This window comes from Leopardus geoffroyi, chromosome D2 (genome assembly GCF_018350155.1).
Source record: "Leopardus geoffroyi isolate Oge1 chromosome D2, O.geoffroyi_Oge1_pat1.0, whole genome shotgun sequence".
NCBI classification, from domain to species: domain Eukaryota; kingdom Metazoa; phylum Chordata; class Mammalia; order Carnivora; family Felidae; genus Leopardus; species Leopardus geoffroyi.
Window position 1 is genome coordinate 16,481,201 of NC_059334.1, and position 20,784 is coordinate 16,501,984.

Sequence of the window (20,784 nt, forward strand, 5' to 3'; positions counted from 1 at the left end):
CGCGAGAATTTAACGAGATAATGATTATAGAGGTCTTGGGACAGTCCCAGTGCACACCCAGTGCACACAGTTGAGCCTTTCCACATTCCTGGAATGGGGAATCCAGCCTTACTACAGAGGAAGAAAGGTTTCCAACGTTAGATTTGGGGGAACATCATTTCGATCTTGAAATTTCAGGAAGTTGGAAGGAACAGAATTGTTACCAAATGAGATCATGCCCTAACTCAGGCTGGTCAAAGATAAACGGGCGGCCATTTGAATGCCAGCATCTCAGCCTGGTGGGCAGAGTAACCTGTGACTCATTCTGTCATACCACGTCACAGGGAAATCAGACTCCAGGTCACCATTTTCAATCTGCACTTTGGCTTGTGGTCTTGACTATCTCCGTAAAGGCTTCCATTTGCATTGTGGTTTTGGTGATTTTAAATTCAGGCCCTGACAACAACTGTCCTATATTATGGTTTGGAACACAAGGTCCCAGGTCCTCGAAGGTCACAGTGGCTGAAGAAGGGACCTGAGGAGGTCATATGGCCAGAGGAAATGTGCTGGCCTTTAGCAGGCTTCCTGGTTGACTCTGACAGCAGCATAAAGTACAGATGGGTGGCAGCACGTGGTTAGAGCATCATTCACCTGCCCTGATACTTACTCAGGCGTCTCGACAAAGAAACAAACACCCTGTTCACTTGGAGGTCCTAGAGAACTCTTATCTGGGGCACATTGACAGCTGTTCTTAGCTTCCAGAATTTTCAAATACATCATAACGTCACAGAAACACTCATGATGGTATCTGAGTAACACGAAACACTTGGCTTAGTGCCTGTTAAGATGTCTTGTGTCTGGGAGCCTTCCCAAAATGATGCATGTCAAAGTAGACATTTGTTACTGGTGGTATGGTCAATCCTGACTCTTCCCAAGTTTGGCTTCACTGGAATTAATTCAAGGATTCAAGGATTCCAAGCGGCATGTCACAAGGACATCACACCTTCCTGACATGATCATAAATAATTCACTAATTTGGTCCATCATTAAAAAAAAAACAAGAAGGGGCGCCTGGGTGGCGCAGTCGGTTAGGCGTCCAACTTCAGCCAGGTCACGATCTCACGGTCCGTGAGTTCGAGCCCCACATCAGGCTCTGGGCTGATGGCTCAGAGCCTGGAGCCTGTTTCCGATTCTGTGTCTCCCTCTCTCTCTGCCCCTCCCCCGTTCATGCTCTGTCTCTCTCTGTCCCAAAAATGAATAAACGTTGAAAAAAAAATTAAAAAAAAAAACAAAAAAACAAGAATTCCTAGAACAAATTAATTATACTTATTATTGAAATGTGTACAGTGTATTTTTTTAAACGCTCAAGATAAAATTGAGGAACCACAATCAGCAAATTCACATGTTGTGCTTTCGCTTTGTTCTCTGGACCCTGGCCAGGTGCTGGCTGAAGCAGGGCATCTCTTTGAGGACATAAGTGCTGCCCAGCACGGGAGGCTTCGCAAAGCACCAGCTGGCTTCCGGAAATGACAGTGCGATTTCAGGAAATGACAAGAACTGTCCAGCCCCCACGGATCCTAACGAAAGGAGGGCCATCACTATTCTTGTAAGTATAAATGAGAACAGAAGCAAAAAAAAAAAAAACCTCAACAAATCAATTAGACTTATCAAACTGTGGCAAGCAGTTCCTAAGCTCAACACTGTGCAAAAGCTTGAGTCTGGCTGCTGTCACAGCCGTGTACATGATGGAAATCAGTATTTGTTTGGACCATGACTTCCCCCAGAGAACGCGGTGCTGCACAACATAGATTGGCAGGGTCTTAATAGGACTTTAATAAAATCTACGATCCATTAAAGTGTAGGTTAGACCAAAAAAAAAAAAAAAAAAATCAAGCGGGTTTCTTTACTGAGCTCTGTCCCGGTCTGATATGCTAATGTGCACTGTGGCTCTCCAACCGGAAATGATGGCATGGCGTATTTCCCAAACGGATCTGACCGAGGGAGACCCGTTCATTTGTGGAGCAGCTCTTAGAGGCTGCTGTGCTCCCTGCACCTTGGGAAATGCTGGCTAATTGAACGTAGCCTGTTTTACAGCTGCCTCCGCAGGGAGGGGCCTGCAGTGCCCCACATTACTGAGTATTTACCACCTTACAGAGGCCTGTGCTGCCTTCCTGAGTATGCACTGCCCCACTGAGCAGGCACTGACTCAGGGCAGAATACTATACCGCACTGAAGGTTTCCACGTCCATGCCCTGCCTGGCACTGAGCCAAACAGGTTTGCGAGGAAAACGGGAGAGGCCCAGATGTTTAAACATGTCACCCGATCCCTTCATGCCCCTGCTCCCCTTCCTGCTGTCATTGCGGGTGAACTTCGGGATGTCCCGGTGAAACACCCTTGCCGCACAAACAGGTGTTGCCACGATAGGGAAACCGAATGACTGTGCCTCACTGACAGGCTGTTACTTTAAAGGAATATCTTTTGGAATTCTTCATATGAATTCTTCTGAGATTTTAGTGACTCACAGGAGAAGGTGAAAAGCTGTTAATTCCAGATTCTGGGGTTAATTAGCCTTCTTATATCATGTGCCTGTAGGAAAGTATAACAGGTGTGGCGAGAGAGAGACTTACGTTTAGTTTCCTTTTAACGGGTTCTTAAATCAGGAGATATTTTAATTGCAGCAGAAAACAAGACGGCACAGGGAAAGAGACGTTTTTCTAGCAGGACTCACCCCCGACTTCTGTCTAATGGGGGCTGAGACGAGAAGACGTTCAAGTCTTGCGCAGAAGACTCGCGGTAGGGACACGGGGCAGGTGCCTCTGGCTGACATTCGGAAGGAAATTCAGATCGGTCCCCTCCTGTATTCCCATACGCGGTCTCCAGGATCTCGGCCCCAGGAGAGCCAACAGGGACCACCTCCCTGCACGGAGCCCTCCAGGCCCTATCTCCACAGTGGGTTCAGGCACATGGGTCATGCAGGGGAGGTGAGCGAGGCCTCCCACGCATCTACATTGATGGCGTGGCCACTCCCCCTCCGCCCCCCCATGCTGTCCTGCTTCAGGCCTGCGCTTCCCGGACACCAGCTGTCACACAGGAAGCTGAGGCCTCTCTTTCTCCCGCCTCCTTTGCTGGCTGGAGCTGCAGGATCATGGCCTGCAGAGTTTCCTTCACCATCTGGAGCTCCCTCTTGAGAGACTGTGCGAACGTTGTTAAGGAACACACGCGAAGGTGACGGGCGGCCCTCCGCAGCCTCCCAGGGATCTCATAACAGCACGTGTGCCTGCCGGAAGCAGATGGGCACTGCCATCTAATTGCGGTGTCGAGTTCTCCCAAATTGTAGGAATTAAATATTAATACAAATTTTACACTTCGTGCAAGAGCGATGGCAATCTCTATGAGGCCTGAGGTTATTAACTCTCTCAAGGAAGGTTTCAACACGGAAAAGGGAGACTCAGCTCTTAGACCGAAACAGATGGCCAACTGGGACGCTCCTTGATATTGGGTCAGCCTGACTGACTCCTGCTAAGGCCCAGGCTGGGGCGGGGCAACTGTTCCCGGTGCTCAGACAGCCGAAAAGGGCAGAAGGCTGGAAACGAGAGCTTCCTCAAGAAATCTAGGATTTGGGGGCCACCGTGGGTCTGGACTTATGTGGGCCGTAAGTCACCTTGTGCAAATCACTTGGAACCTCAGTTTTATCGTGAAACCATGATTTCTAAGCCCCTGTCGATTCCACTGTGCCGTCGCCTGCATTTATAACCCCCAGCTACTTGTGAAATAGCCGTTCAGCCCACTCAAGATTTGACAGAATGCAGGGAGCTTGCCTTTTCTGGGTGGGCTGGTTGGGTTTTCCATCAACTGTTGGGTTGTTAGTTTCCTGACCTGTAAAGTTGCTTCTCCCATAGAGAAAACCATCGCAGAGAACTTAGCAAATAATAAACAAGGCTGTCATTCTCTTAAGAAATGAGCCCTTTCCTGGGACTACATTTAACAAATGGTGGTATTTCTCTCCATGGTCAGGTCCCTGTTTCCTCTTGTACCTGGAGTCAGAACAACTCAAAGATGAACAGGATGAGAGACAGATGACATCCTTTTCGATTCATAAGCAAATTAATTTAACTTCATCCAAGAGGAATGAAGGGGGATATGGAAATATGTCAGTTAAACATCACTTCAATACTGTTAAGTCATCACATGAGGTCAGACGACTTAAACATTACCAGACCAGATATGAAGAAAACAGAAAGCTTTGGGAAAAGTAGATTGTAGAGATTTTACCATTCACAGCCTGCCAAGGCTACAATGTTGTTTTATTTAAGTACAATGCCAGTGCAATGTCAAGAGAAAAAGAGCCCTCCGGGTTATGACTGTAGAAAGCTTTCTCTTTCTTTTTTAAATAAAGAACTCCGGAGGATCCTGGGAGTTATGCAAATGAACTTCTCCTAAGCAAAAATGCTGAACCACCCTGAAAAGCTTCTGGCAGCTTTTCTTCCTGAAGCTCCCCTCCAGACTTCATCTTTCGTGTAATTTACATTCATTGACTATGATGGTTCACTCCTTGCACTTGAGCTTGAGGGGAATGAGGGTGGGGATAAGCGGGTGCAAGGAAAGAAATAATCCGATATTTATATGTATTTTTTTTCTTTTTTAAAAGGCTTCATTTTCCTCCATTTCTCTGGACAGCTCTGCTAATCTTTAGTGAAAACATATATGACTTTGTACGAGTAAAAGCATAAGTGGTCCCAGACTAACTACCAAGCTGCAATTTAATCACAAAATTATGTCACATTTATAAAGAGTATGCACAGAGCTTAAGCAGTGTATGAATCCTGACAAATTCCTGAGATGTAATTACCTTTGATACTCAGCCTGGGACTACACGCCCCTATTGGTAATAGGCTAAAAGATGACACAGGTTTTTGAGAGAACCGACCCAAAATGAGATGCTTCTTAAAGAACTTGTACAATTTCTAAGCCCTCGCAGAACACACTGAAAGGTTTCTTAAAAGAGACCGAGGGAGAAGCCACAAAGGAAGAAGGCTAAGTTACAGAATTAAACTAGCACGTCAGCCCTTCACACGACAAGCTGCACTGACACAGAGAAGCCAGAGGATAGAGGTTGGAGCAAATGATCACCAGCAACAGAAAGCTGGCAAATCACTTGATGTTTTCACTGTCTCACTCAGAAACTGCATATGCTCGGGAATCTCTCCTCTACCTTCTAGAAGGGATGCTGCTCGATTCATGAACTATTTAATAAGCACCTTATTAAATAGTTCATGATCTTCGTGAATGAAATAAATTCACCATTCGATCTTCAAAAAATAAAATAAAAATAAAACACATAGTCTCATACCTTCCTCACAAGGCTAGAGTTAAAAGAAATATTCTTTTTTCTTGTGAGCATACCGTGCCTTTTGTGAGGCACTATTAGACTTAAGGTTTATGCACTAATGTAGCAGATACAGCAAATACCTCAGGCTCTGTCAAAGCAGGACTGGATATCGAGATCCTGGATGCCTCATTTAGTGAGCCAATGGAGTAATGATCATCAGAATGATTAAAATCATGTTTTTATTACAGTAAGTGTTGGTGAGGACGTGGCGAAAAAAGGAACCTTCAAGCACTGTTGGTGGGAATGCAAACTGGTGCAGCCACTGTGGAAAATGGTATGGAGGTTCCTCAAAAAAATTAAAAATAGAATTATCATGTGATCCAGTAATTCCACTATTAGGTATTTACTAAAGAATACAAAAGCACTAATTTGAAAATATGTATGCATCCCTATGTTTATTGCAGCATTATGTACAAGAGCCAAATTATGGAAGCAGCCCAAGTGTCTACCGATAGATGAATGGATAAAGAAAAAGTGGTGTGTGTGTGTGTGTGTGTGTGTGTGTGTAATGGTATAATGGAATATGACTCAGCCATAACAAAGAATGGAATTCTGACATTTGCAACAACATGGATGGATCTAGAGTATTATGCTGAGTGAAATAAGTCAGTCAGCGAAAGACAAATATCATATGATGTCATTCATATGTGGAATTTAAGAAACAAAACAAACCCCCAAAACAGACGCTTAACTATAGAGAACAAACTGATGGTCACCAGAGGGGAGGTGGGTGGGGGGAGGGGGGAAATAGGTGATGGGGATGAAGGAGGGCACCTGTTTTGATGAGCACCGGGTGAGGTATGGAAGTGTTGAATCACTATGTTGTACTAATATAGCACTGTATGTTAACTATACTGGAACTAAAAAAAAAAAAAAAACTAAAAATAAATCACGTTCTTATTTATAAAATACCTCCTTCTAACCAACCTGCCTGTGTGATGCCTTATTAAATATAAGTTCCAAAACATTTTGAATGCGCTAAAATGGAAGAGAATCCAGGATAAAATGTGGAGTGGGGGGTGGGGTGGGGAGCAAGTTACAGAACAATTTATATGGAATTATCCTAATTTTACAAAAAAAAAAAAAAAAAAACCAAAAAAGCAAAAAACTCTAGACAGAAGTGATTTCTACCTAGAAAAGTGCCTTAGAAGGACACAGTGGTAAGCTTCTAGGTATTGGTCCTGGGAGGAATATGTAGCCTTTCTCCCCCATACTTCTGTAATCTTCAAATGGACACACATCCTTTTACATTTAAATCAATGTGTTTATAAAAGAAATCACTTGAAAGGTTCCGCCATTAAGCAGTTGGGGAAATAAAACAGAAAAAGATCCTTGTTCTCTCCTTAACTCATTCGAATATTCAAACATCTCCTGAGCTCCTGCTGGGTACTAAGAAAGGTTCTGGGTATAAGAAGCAGATGAGTGTAGTGCCAGTGAGTGGAGCAGAAAGCAAACCCGTAGACTGTGAGATGGGGGCCATGGAGGGTTGGAGCAGGGCAGTGGCTGATCACTTTGGCCACTTTCATCCCTAATGGGCTAAAGGGGGCAATGGCAGAAGCATGGAGATGAGAGGAGGCGGTTGCAATAAAAGGCAAGAAAAGGTCACATACTGAACCTGGGTAGTGGCCATGGAGGTGAGAGGTGACCAGATCCTGCATATGTTCGGAAGGTAGAGCCAACGGCATACGGTGATGGACCAGATGTGGAAGGCGAAAGAAGGAAAAGGCATTGAGAATGACTCCCGGATTGTTTTTTTATCTAAGCAATGAACTTATAATTTATCAAGGAGGAGACTGAGTACGTGTTGGACTTTTTTGAGGGTGGGGAGGAATTTTTGGAAAATGCTACTTGTCAGTCAAGGGGAGAGGTCGAATAGGAAGTGGACATGAATCTGAGGTTTGGGGTGAGATCCAGCCTGCACACATGTACTTGGAGGTTATATTGAAAAGCAGATTTTAAAAAATATTTTCATACTTTCTCATTGTATTCCATTTGATACAGCTAACCAAGATCTTGAGGCTACTAAGTGATTAAATCTAGAGTCAGAATGTCTGATTGCCAGTCCAATAAACTCAAAGTGGAGGCCCACTGACATATTTGGCCTTCCTTTTTATCCAAGTGCTGAGCAAATAAAGTACCTCCTGTAAAAATTACAAGAATTTTAGGTATATATGATAGAGGTGCTCACTACATCTAAGTATAAGAGAAAGTCTCGAAGAGCTGAATGATTCTTGTGACACCTGTGCCATTGAGACCTCTATATAGCTAAATAGAAATTTCCCCTGTAACAGATATGTCACTAGATATCTGTGGCATCTAAGAAAAGTAGCACATTAATTACAATAATGGCACAAGGATTAATATGCCAACATCTTTAAAAACACCTTGGGAACCCAAAACCATTCTTTACCACTTTGGGATAGACTATACACATATTAAGCAAGGGTCTAAGTTCTTATACCCTTGCTAATAAAATAGGGCAAAATATGTTTGCAATGAGCAAAGAAGTAAGCCAGTAAGTCAACTTTCACAGATGTCATCCAGGAATACAGTGGTAAGACGATATTGCCAGTTGGGGCAGCCATTTGCAAAGACCTCAAATTCTTTCAAAGAGGCCTTTTGTTTACGTTTAACAACCGTTGAGGGTTTGACTGTCAATTGGGTTTCCAAGCAATCTTTTAGTAGCTTGGTCAAAAGTAGGTCAGTTCAGGGGCGCCTGGGTGGCGCAGTCGGTTAAGCGTCCGACTTCAGCCAGGTCACGATCTCGCGGTCCGTGAGTTCGAGCCCCGCGTCGGGCTCTGGGCTGATGGCTCAGAGCCTGGAGCCTGTTTCCGATTCTGTGTCTCCCTCTCTCTCTGCCCCTCCCCCGTTCATGCTCTGTCTCTCTCTGTCCCAAAAATAAATAAACGTTGAAAAAGTAGGTCAGTTCATCTGGTCTGGTTCAATTCAAAAAGAGACAACAGTATTCCTTTGAAACAGCCTCTCGTTTGCTAAAGTGTTTCTACGGGATCAGCAGTGATGCCTTCCCAGCCACTGTGGCTGACAGTGAGAGGATTTACCTTCAGGAAAAAGGAAGGCAAGGAACACCTTGCTGAAGAGTCAAGAGGAAAGCCTCACCCATACACGTGTCCTGCCTCAGTGGGGTTGATGCTCTTACAGGAGAAACTCTTCATGGTGCCCACCAAGTGCCCAGTTTGCAGTGCGCCAAGCCAGCAGGAGGACAGCCCGGTGCCCACACCGCCTCCTAGGCTTCCTCTCCCCACCCGGCTCCCTTTGGTGGAAGCCCCTGGAAGAAAAAAAAAAAATCCTGGCCACCATATCTGCATCTGCCCAGCGCACACGATGCTTTCAGGGACAACCTCTTAAGGTCTGTTTTCTTATCCGTAAGATTCCCAAGTAGAGTTAGTTCTGTGATCCTCATGGTGTCTCTTCCAGGCTTTTAGCTCTTCAGGGGAAAACATTTCCAAGAAGGCACAGCAAATCTCCCCAGACTCCTGTTACTTTTGTTTAAGCTACACATTGGAAAGTTGAGCCAGACAAGGGATCGTAGGGGGATGTGATGTTTGTGCACGCGCCTGGCTGTATTAGAGCATTTGCATGCCATCAGGCACCACCAAAACGAATCGATTGGGCACCATGCATTCCAAATAAGCAGAGAGAACAAAATTCCATGATGGTCTCCCGGACATGGACGCAAACAGAACCAAGAGAGAAGCAGCCTGTCCCATCTCATCTGTGATTCAGAGGTGGGCAGAACTGCCCTGGGGGCTTTGAAATATGCCAAAAGTGTCCCAATCTGAGATGCACTCTTTCTTTCCCCTCTGGAAATGTGTTGTAGAAGTTGAAGGAGAAAAAAAAAAAAAAAACGAGAAGAAATCTGCTTAAAAAAATCCACCTCACTTGGATAATTTTCAGTTAAAGCATTCCGAGCATGGAGGAACCATTCAAAATGGTTTTCAAAACAGAACTGCTAATTAGGACCCAAAAGGACTGTGAAATTGCACTAGAGACTCAGACTAATGCTCTTGGAAATCCCGACTTGACTGGCAGGGGAGTCACGCCTCCTGTCCTCTCCTCAGGCACCAGGCATGAGTCACCTCCCTGATGCCGGCTCTTCCAATTAATGGTGGAGACTTTTTTCAGACACTTGCCGGTACAGTAGCAGTCACAGGTCTGTGTCACCGTCTGGTCATGCTACGTGTAATTTAGTGAGTCCGTCAGGATGATGAAGACACGGGGTCTATTTTCTTTCCCTTCTTGGAGCTGTCAATCCAATGTCTTCTTCATAAAAGCAGGACACTCCCAGTAGGCTGCCCAAAGCCCCGATATCAAGTCAGGATGCCCAGGGGATCTGTCTGGAAACGCATCCCCACTGTCGACGAGTGGTCCAGCCCTCTGTTGACACCTTACTAACAATGCTTTCTCACATGCATGGGCTTATGTGGAAGCCCAGTGCCCTCCACACGCCAAAAGAGCGTTCGTAGCATCCAGGGCTGGAATCTTCTGGACGTGGACATTCACTGTGGACTCACGTTAATCACGTTCGCGCCATATCATCTGCGCGCTAGGCTCTGGCAGAGTGCTTAATGGAATCAAACAAAAACATTACACTCACTGTGTAATTCTTCCGTGTTGTTGATGGCAAGCTGTTTCTTTCAACTGTACTCAGCTTTGTATCTTTGATCAAGAAAGGAAACACAAACCAGTCAGAGTTTGGCTGGCGGATTCAGCAGCCTCTTTGAACCTGTAGATAAGGTCTAATTTGAAACAAGGGCTTTGGTTTGTGCAGGGAGCCTATGCAGAGCCTTGTAAATATGTCTTTCTATTTTAAGGTGCCATACCCCACTCCAATCTAAGGGCTGTGTTGTATGAGTTCAAAGATACCTTCTGTGTATTTGCTTTCAGTCAGTGACACAGAACAAAGTTTGGGCTTCAGAGGAAAGTTTGGATTGAAATCCATATGGTAGTACAGATTTGCTTTGAGGGGTGGGGAGGGGAGTGTCTTCAGTACCTAAAACAGTGTTTCCCAGCCCTGGGTTGACATGCCCCCCACTACGTCTCCGCTTATCTCCGCAAGGATCGGCAAAATTCTCAAAAACCCTAATGTCAATGAAATACTTTTATTATACCTTAAAAACTTTAGACTATCTCTGTGTCCACAGAACAGGCCTGACCTCTTCCTTAGAGGTTGAGCTACCTCCCAAATAGACCGAGGACCATGGAGCTTGCCACTCATTAGAAATGACCCCGGATGAGTCACGGAATTGCTAAGCCTTGGTTTTCTCAACTTTCAAGTAGGAATAATGAACCCTAGGCGTCTACAGCTGTTTTATTAAACTTAAATAACTTTTCATACAGGCCACTGTGTGGTGACCAGTGGAGTCATTCAAGCATCATGACGAAATAATGGAGTATGCCTACCTTGAAAGGTCTTACATATAAATGGGATGTGGCTGAGGCTTTTGACACAAACACTGAAAATGTTGAGGCAAATGGACTTGTAGAATGTCATTTTCTACCGAAAACCTAGCACTTGTCATGTCCAAACAAGTTCAAGATTTTTCCTGAATCTAGCCTCATGAACCTGCTGGGCACATGTCACACTGTTGCAGACGAGAAAGCTGACTCATAACAAGGCTTTATCAATTGTCCACGGTCTTACTGCCTCTGAATCTTGGATTGGCTGGAGGACAACTTATTTATACACATCTCTTTACCCTCCCAGCCTCCGTCCCTGCCACTTGACCCTATTAGGGAGAAAACCTAATTCCCTACAAACAAACTCGACTATTAATTTTAGAAAATTTAAGTCTCTAGATCAACACAGACCCTGCCTGCTGCCCTCCAAATTGCTACCTGACATCACTGTAAGCCCCACTGGGGAAGCCCCCACCTGCCGGGCTGGGGCCAGGCACCCCTCTATACACATTGGCTCTCTGCAGTGCTTTGCTCCCAGGCACAGAGACTCATTTGTCCATTTGCTGGAGCCCATGTCCCCTTAAAGTACTCAAATTTAGGTGACCCGTGAACATGGACTAAGCAAAAATGCAAAAAATTCTTCCGCTGTTTCTTTGGCCAACTTTCTAACAATGGCTTAAACACCAGTTTTGTAAGAGGCAGGAGGTTATGAAGAACAGAATGTCTGCTTTTAAAAATCTACCTTGAGCAACGTGAAAGTAACCACTGATTAAGTTGAAGAAATTTCCTGCTAAGTTTAATAACCTAGGTCTAAGATTTAAGGTTATAATGAAGAAGGAAACAGCGTTGACTCCATCATTAAACTGTGGATCTGAATATTTGTGATTACGATTAGTCCTTGACCATTCAAAGCTACTTACACACACACACACACACACACACACACACACACACACACACATACACACACACACACACAGAGCCACTCAAGATAAAGTATAAAAAGAGCTGGAATTCTGAAAAGTAAATCAGCAATGAGAAGAATACATTTCCCACATTATAGCTACATTTCCCGCAAACACACGTAATTAGAGTCGCAATACTGAATAGAAAGTATGAGTGAACGGAGAAGTGTTTTCGTCTACAGACATGCCCACTTCTGATTGAATCGTTGAAAACTGACAGGATGGGGCTTCATACCCCTTCATCCATCCACTCACCCTTCCATTTGCCCTCAAAATAACTAACCAGAACTGACGACGTCCACCCATCAGCCCGGGATGTAGGGCTCCATACGGACACATAACGATGCTTCCGAATGTTCTCCTGCCGCCTTGCTCAGTGGCAACTGGTGTTGGTGAAGGCATCCGCGGATGGGACACCAAGTATGTGGATTCTCGTGCAAGAAGAAATTGAAAGGGAATGATCCAAAGTCCTGTCAGTTATGACACTCATTACAGAGCAGGATTGTACGGTAAAGAAAACCAAAGATGGATTTGGGTTTCTTGGTACAGAGAAGCCCCTAGAAAACTGAGCCAGTCCATGTCACCACCATCTGAGCCCCACAAACCCAGCGTCCCACCTGCTGAAAACTGCATTTTGTTTTGGCCTTGTGTGTAGGTCTGAACTTCATGGTTAATTTTTAACGGTCAGGCTTAATCATCGAAAATGCTGAATTACCAAAAGCTAGAGAGCGAACGTCGCACACAGGATTATCTCAGAGATCTAAGGTGTGCCGTGCTATAAATAACAGCAGTATCTGTTTCCATGTGCTAGGGCATGGAAACACTGAGTCTTTTTTTTTAAGACTTGCTTTTACAAAAGAACCTAGCAGGTGCTTAATCTGCACGATGAAAAGGATATGAATGAGATCTTCATCATGACTGTGAATTGCCGCGTGCAGCTGATCTTCCAAGTACAATAGCTTCTTGTCGATGGCTTCACATTTTTCTCCAAGTTCGGCAGAAAGGACCCAAGATTCCTGGCCAGAGTAAAAGAGCAAGATGACTCGTAAGCTATAGACTTTTTCGGAACCATGAACCCACCTGTAGTACCCGGTGGTACCCAGAGGAAAGACCTCCCAACAGAGCTCTCCCGGATTTGCAACCCAGGAGAACCATGCCAGAACCTCTGTCTTCCCTGGAGGTCATTCTTGAGACAACATGGGCCGATTTCAGTTTGTTACCGAATGACGAGCTCCACAGGTGACCTCCCTTCTGTGGTCATTTCAAAGGTTATTTCCAGTATGTCAACTCCTCATGTCGAATTATCAAAGGGGAAGCATGAGTTTTCCAGCAGCATCCGTAGGCAAACTCACATTAAAATAGGAATTCTAATCCAAGTGAGGCTGGGGTGAGTCACAGGAACAACCAGGTTGACCTGTGAAGCTACTCCTTTAAGAGCATAGGGATCTAACAGAGCACTGGGTATTTGTTTACACACCAGTCACAATCCCTGAAAGTTAGACAGTTAAGGAGACTCTATTTTTATTTTTATTTGTTTAAAAGCTTATTTATTTATTTAGAGAGAGGGAGAGATAGAGAGCCAGCAGGGGAGGGGCAGAGAGAGAGGAAGACAGGGAGTCCCGAGCAGGCTGTGCACTGTCAGAGCAGAGCCCGATGGGGGGCTCGAACTCATGAACTGTGAGATCATGACCTGAGCTGAAACCAAGAGCCGGATGCTTTAACTGACTGAGCCACCCAGGTGCCCAATTAGGGCGACTTTAGGTGTTTGTTGTATATGCAGCTGCTGCTGCCACGACCACGGGTGCTAATTTGCTCTCTCTTTTACCCGAGCACAAGCCCCATAAGAGCAAGGTGGATGGTGTCTTGCTCACTGTGGGGTACAGAGCTTCTGACGCATGGCGGGCACAAGGTATCCATTGGTTCCGTGAATGAATATCCAAGTCTTGGAGCTCCTTCCATCCCAGTGCTCCCCCTTCAAACTTCTGCCCCACACATGAACCCCGAAGTGCCCTCTTTATCTCACTTGCCACCACAAAACCACCACAGAGCAGAGGCCACACTCTCCCCTCTCACAACCTGCCACTAGGCCCACCCCAGTTTTGTCCCCTCCTACCCTTACACACAGCCGCATTTTGGCCGACTGGATGGCCCCGTTGCCTTCTGGCACACCATTCCGCCTGCCATTCTGATCCGCGTTAGGTTCTCACAGGCATGGGCTATCCACTCATCCCAGACCCTCAAGCACATGACCTGGCATAGAGAAGCCCACAGAGTTTTAAAAGAAAAGAATGAACAAGGTCAAAAAAAAAAAAAAAAAAAGAGAGGAAATAGGGAATCTTAGAATAAGGGAAAAGGGAAAAAAGCAGCATTATGCTTAGTGAGAGAGGCCAGACAGAAAAAGACAAATATTGCATGATATCACTTCTTTGTGGAATCCAAAAAGGCAACTTAGTAGAAACAGAGCGTAGAATAGTGGTTAGCAGGGCCTGGAGGGTGGGGGTGGGAGATGTTGTTCAAAGGGGCAAACGTGTCTCTAGAAGATGAATAAGCCCTAAAGATCTAATGCACGGTACAGTGATTACAGCCAACAATACTATACTATAAACTTCAACAGTGCTAACAGACTAGATGTTAAACATTCTCACCACAACCAAGAAACCATAATTATGTGACGTGATAGAAGTGTTAGGTAAAGCTAGGGTGATAATCATATTGTGATACATAAACATCCCAAGGCAACATGTTGCATACCTTACACTTACACCCTGTTCTATGTCAATTATATTTCAGTAAAAAAAAAAAAAAAAAACTAATAACAATACATAAATAAATAGATAAATAAGCAGCAAAAAGTAGACTCAGAATTAAAATCTAACCAAATGTAAAAGTAATATTTTCCCAACCCAGAGTGAAAGTCTTAAAAAAGTATGCTAAAAAGAATTTTGCACAAGGAAAAGAATTAAGATATATATTTAGATTAAACTGCAGGGTTATGACCAAAGCTACAATTAATACCCAACAACAACAAAATGCCCAGGTGTGGTGATATTTACTGTTAAAAAGGCCTTAGAGATCCTGAGTTATGTAATATTATAATTGGATTCCATGAATAATCATTAAGTCCAGATATGTAATTTAATATTCATTATATTAACTCCACAATGCTTTTGAGTTTATATCCCAATTGGTCAACTATCTTAGAATAGAACAGGGCTAAGGGGAACGACAAATAACTATTGCAAATATTGGAGAAGTCCTTTATACTGCAAGTAAATGTATATACAGAAGGGAAAAAAAATCTAGTGACAACCTCATACAATTTTCAAGGACAAATGGACACAATTAGACAAAAAGGCACGTGAAGCGTGCATGAAGGTCTGCCCATAATTGACCACAGCTGGGATGACGGGAAGACAGCAAATATGTAACAATCACATATACGTCCATATTCTACTGATCCTAAAAGTAATAACATTATCATTCAAAGATGCAGAATTACAAGGCAGACAAATTGCATGGAAGCAGAGGCCGTGGGCACTGAGCGACGCCACAGTCATGCATGAAATAAAGGAGACATGATGAAAAAGAGCATCCGGAGGAAAACGATGGACAGAGGTGAAACCACAAGTCCTATGTGGAGAAAAGCATAGCGCTTTTGTTTTTAATCTTTATTTTTGAGACAGAGAGAGAGACACACACACAGAGTGTGAACAGGGGAGGGGCAAGGAGAGGGAGACACGGAATGTGAAGCAGACTCCATGCTGTCAGCACAGAGCAGACACGGGGCTCGAGCTCACCAACCCTGAGATCATGGCCTGAGCTGAAGTCGGATGCTTAACCAACTGCACCATCCAGGTGCCCTAGAAAAGCATAGTGTTTTGGGGGAAAATATATATGACTGAAAATACACTTGAAGAGAGGGAAAAGTATAGGCTCAGAACATGGACCCGAGGAACAGAAAGTACATAAGATGCAGCCAAATGACTTAATCCTCATCTTCAGGCTCAGGGCCACCTGGTCAGTTGAGCGTCCGACTTTGGCTCAGGTCATGGTCTTGCGGTTCATGAGTTCGAGCCCCACGTCGGCCTCTGTGCTGACAGCTCAGAGCCTGGGGCCTGCTTCAGATTCTGTGTCTCCCTCTCTCTCTGCTTCTCCCCTGCTCACACTCCATCTCTCTCTCAAAAATAAATAAAGATTTAACAAAATTTTAAAAAATCCTCATCTTCAGGCTGAAATAAATATAAATCAAAGCTGAATTAAGTTCCTTTAAAACCTGGCTTGACACCCCACACCCCACCACAAACAGGCAACTCCCACCTGTTTGCCTTTTAAAATTATGTACAGACTGATAGTGATTGTGTGCATTTGGGAAACCAATTTCAGACATATAACAAACACTTTGAATTGTTCATTGTCTCTAATCCAATAATTCTGTTTCCTAGAATCGATCACAATGGAAAAACTTTTATTTAGATTTAAATACTTCTTATTAAGCCTTTTAAATAAGTATGGAAAATGTTATCATATATGTTAAAGAAAAATGTATTTCAGTAATGCAAAGGTAATTGCATGAGAAGTATGGGAAAGAGGAAATAAATGCTGAACAATAAAAGAGATGGTTAAAATAAATTCTGGTATATTCGATTCATATTTAGCTATTAACAAAATATTTAATGATGAGGCAATACATAATAGATAAAGCATGCAAATGTTAACAATTAGTATTTCAAGGGGTGGTGTTATAGAAGGTTTTTATTTTCTTCTCTGTACTTTGTTGTATTTTCCGTATCTCTAAAATAGAAGAAAGAAAAACGTTACCAAGAACGCTAGTTCAAACCATAATGGAAAAGTATGGAAGGAATACATGTGAATATTTTATAGAATAATTTTACAGATTAAAAAGACACAAAGAGGGGCGCCTGGGTGGCTCAGTCAGTTAAGCATACGACTCCTGATTTTGGCTCAGGTCTTGATCTCACAGTTCGTGAGATTGAGCCCTGCTGTCAGCCGGGAGCTGCTTGGGATTCTCTCTCTCCCTCTCTCTGTCCCTCCCCTGCTCAGGCAATGAATGAATGAATACATAAATAGACAAATAAATGTGTAAATAAATAAATAAATATCTCTACATATTAAAAAAAAAGGACACAAAGAGGCAAAAATAATCAGATTCAAAGAGCTCAAGGTTCTATGACCACTAACAGAAGATCTGACTGGCATCCTGACACTGGCTGTTTCCCTAAGTTACAGAATCTCTACAAGGTTCCTGCACAAACCACTATTCGGTGGCCTGGCCGACTCTGCTCCTGAACTCCTGGTCCTGCGTGTGGCCTCGATGTGTGTTATTTGAGGAGTTTATGGCTCTACTCTCATGCTCTCACTTGGAACCTTGGGAATCTAGGTTAAGACCCCACCCGAGCAGTGACAGCCGATGAAGGGCAGATTTACATATTTCTACCAAGCTGGTGAAAAATTCTGCTCTCTCCAGAGGAATCCTAGTTGTCTGTAGAGGCTAAAGTGGGACCAGAGCCATTACTACAAGCTGAGCACAACTGCAGAGGTCCTGCCTGTTAACCTTAAACTCGAGGGACTGGTCAGAACTTCCTTGTATTTTCCATGCTATGCCCAGGTAGAGCAGAGTGCCTGTGTGGCCACAGCAATACAGCTTTCCAGAACCTTGCCTCTCTATTGTCAAGAGACAGTTTACTATTCCCTCCCCAACTCCACTTTGAGCCTGGCTGGGCCGCTGAGAATCTTTCAATGGACAGAACATGGCAAAGGTGACTTTCCTGACATCCAAAGCCAGCTCATAATAGATGATGTTTTCTCAGATCACGTGCCCTGGAACGCGGTCTCCATGCAGTGAGGAAGTCCAGGGTCCATGGTCAAGCCATGTGTGGGTGTCTGGTTGAAGCTCCCAGTGCTCTTCATGCACTAGGCTCCTCTTGGCTTGAAATTTGTAACGTTTGCTTCCATTTTATTATTAAATTAAATGTGGCAAGGGGCGCCTGGGTGGCGCAGTCGGTTAAGCGTCCGACTTCAGCCAGGTCACGATCTCGCGGTCCGTGAGTTCGAGCCCCACGTCGGGCTCTGTGCTAACAGCTCGGAGCCTGGAGCCTGCCTCCGATTCTGTGTTTCCCTCTCTCTCTGCCCCTCCCCCGTTCATGCTCTGTCTCTCTCTGTCTCAAAAGTAAAATAAAACGTTAAGAAAAAAAAAATTTTTTTAATTAAATGTGGCAAAAAAAAAAAAAAAAAAAAAAGCCAAAAAATGAAAACCTCGCATGACCGTATGACTTGATAATAAACACAGCACCACTACAAAGTCACTGGTGTTCCTAGCTGTAATGGAATTTTGTAGGATTTGCGATTCGGAATGGATGAATTACAGGTTGTTTGGCATTTCAAAGTGGCTTTGAAAACTCTCCACTAATTCGCCCCATCAGCCAGACGTGGGTGGGAGTAAGTCTTCAAATGATTCCAAGCTCCACGATCCAGTCATCCAGCTAACGCTCAAACAGTGTGGGGCAGAGACGGCCCTCCCCACGAGGCCCCATCCAAATTGCTGACCCACAGATCCATGCTTACAGCAAACGGTTGTTCTAAATCACTAAGTTGGGGTGATCTGTTATGCAGCTGTCTAGCCAGCACAGCAGGCTATGCAGGTTTTACCGCACAGGATCCCGCGTGGGTGGGGGGACTGTTGAAGAACGCCAGCCGGAAGTACACTCTCACCGGTCCCAGCTAAAGAGCCACACCCAACACTGACTAGCTCTTGAAACTCAACCACGTGCTAATGCCCACGCCGGGCCCAGGTGGGGAGGTCCCAGCCGTGCTCAGAACTGCGGCAATGAGCTGAGATGTTCAAGAAGGAGATCTTGATGAGCCACCACTACCATCGGTGCCTGGTCCCCAGATCCCTGGCTCCCGGTCAGATGTGCAGGCAGGGCTAGGAACCAGCGCAGGCACACATCCTCAGCAACATATCTGCTTGCGATAACACCAACAGGGCCTCACTCCCTTCTGCCTTTGGGAGAACTGACTCTTCCTGTAGCAGACGTCTCAGCACAGGAAGGGGCTTCCAGCACAAGAGGTAGAAGGAACAGGCCAGTGGATTTCTGCCTTGGTGTCTCACATTCACCCCGGGGGACACACTCACTGCATGGAATGGCTATGTCCGCCTCAGAACTTGAGTGTTGCATTCTACAGTCATGCAAGATGGCAGCCTCTACGGGAAGCACCAAGCATGCTTTCTCTCTTGCCTTGAGAACGCCTTTCCTGAGTGTGTTCTTTTAAGCCAGTGGGTTTTAAGGCTTTACGCCGCAGAGATGACGTGGCAGGAGAGCAGGGGGCTTTGCCGTCAACCATACCCCAGTTTCTGATTTTATCCGCTTTATTTGTCTACACCTCGATGGAAAGTTAAAACAAGCAAAGGAAACAGGAGCTATTAAAGGGGTTTTGTTTGCTTATTTGTCTTTCAAAGAAGTTGTTCTTCCATGAAATCTTTAACAGAAATCTCTGGCATTTCTGTTAAAGGGAACTGTAAGTCAGCCATACTGTTCGGGAGTCGACAGCTTGGGACAGAACTGCGTGACAATGAAACCCCTCATCTGAACACCCACCTTGTTTTCCAGGACATCAAATGCAAGCATTTATAAAGGGCCACCTCAGTCAGGGCCACTAAGGATGTCATGAGCCCTTTCCGGAGGATCTTGATACCTAGGAGCAGAGAGAATTGGAGCTGGCAGGGGGGGGACTTAGAAATCATCTAGTTCAATTCTTCCTTTTGTACACACGGAAAGCATCTCAAAGAGCCTGAAGGTCATACACTGAGAAAGGGGCAGGTTGGGGTCTAAGACACGGATCTCCCAGATCTAGCAGGTTCTTCCCCCAGAGTCTGACTTAGCCGTGCAGAGGGGAAACACAGAAAGGGATTCTTGTCGGGCTGGCCCAGGGTGGGAATTGGGGGGGAGGGGAAGGCACAAAATGATGATGGATAGAAATCAGAGAAGTAAACGGTGCCTGAAGATGTGACCTCTCCTCTCTTCCACCCTCAGAACTCTGCGAAGTCTGCTCTGATTCCTGGAGGGCTCTGTGTCATTAAGGGGGTGTGTCCTCCAGGATTCAGATACGTATCAGCTGGAGGTGGTGATAATGGCCACAGGACAAGCTGGCTGCAGCGGTGAGCCAGGAACCTTTTGTCCACATGCCCATAAAACATGAGGCTGGTTTGTAACATTCATTTCCATTTGCATTATTAAATTAAATGTGGCAAAAAAAAAAAACCCACAAAAAAACCCAAAACCAAAAACCCCACATGACCGATCCTTGATAAATAAACACATCACCCACTACAAAGTCACTGGTGTTCCTAGCTGAAATGGAATTTTGTAGGATTTGAGATTCGGAATGGATGAATTACAGGTTGTTTGGCATTTCAAACTGGCTTTGAAAACTCTCCAGTAATTTGCCCAATCAGGCCATCTTTTCAGCAATCCAAAGTATGGTTTTTTTTTTTTCCTTTCTGTACCTCTATCCTCTCACTTAGCCCTAGGAGGATTTTTCCCTATGGGTCCGAATGAAAGAAACATCACCAGGTAAATGGCCACACTGTTCAGCATTTCCCCTTCTCTGCCTGGCTAATACCATCTCTCTCTTCAACCCCCTACAGATTCAGGGTGCCTGGGTGGCTCAGTCAGTTAAGCGTCTGACTCTGGATTTCAGCTCAGGTCACGATCCCAGGGTTGTGGGATCAAGCCTCATGTCACGCTCTGCATTGAGAGTGGAGCCTGCTTGGGATTCTCTCTCTCTCTCTCTCTCTCTCTCTCTCTCTCTCTCTCTCTCTCTCCTCTCTTTCTCTCTCTCTCTCTGGACCTCTACCCTTGCTCTCACGCTCTCTCTCTCTTAAATAAAAATAAAGACATTAAGAAAAAAAAAGGGGGCGCCTGGGTGGCTCAGTCGGTTAAGCGTCCAACTTCAGCTCAGGTCATGATCTCACAGTCTATGAGTTTGAGCCCCGCATCGGGCTCTGTGCTGAT

General features: G+C 44.8%; 1 protein-coding gene across 4 annotated transcripts in view; it reads right to left on the reverse strand.

Annotated features, from left to right (window-relative positions):
- Window positions 1-2,628: 2,628 nt before the first annotated feature.
- DISC1 (DISC1 scaffold protein) overlaps window positions 2,629-20,784 on the reverse strand; it is a 357,158-nt gene continuing 339,002 nt past the window's right edge. For 3 of the 4 annotated variants that reach the window (XM_045437359.1, XM_045437358.1, XM_045437357.1), the window contains 2 exons: window positions 12,651-12,768; window positions 2,629-3,174 (listed from right to left, as the gene is read on the reverse strand). In XM_045437359.1, the coding sequence (XP_045293315.1) occupies window positions 3,035-3,174; window positions 12,651-12,768 (258 nt within the window). In that variant the 3' untranslated portion in view covers window positions 2,629-3,034. The remainder of the gene's footprint in view (window positions 3,175-12,650; window positions 12,769-20,784) is intronic. The other variant, XM_045437360.1, reaches the window with a different exon arrangement.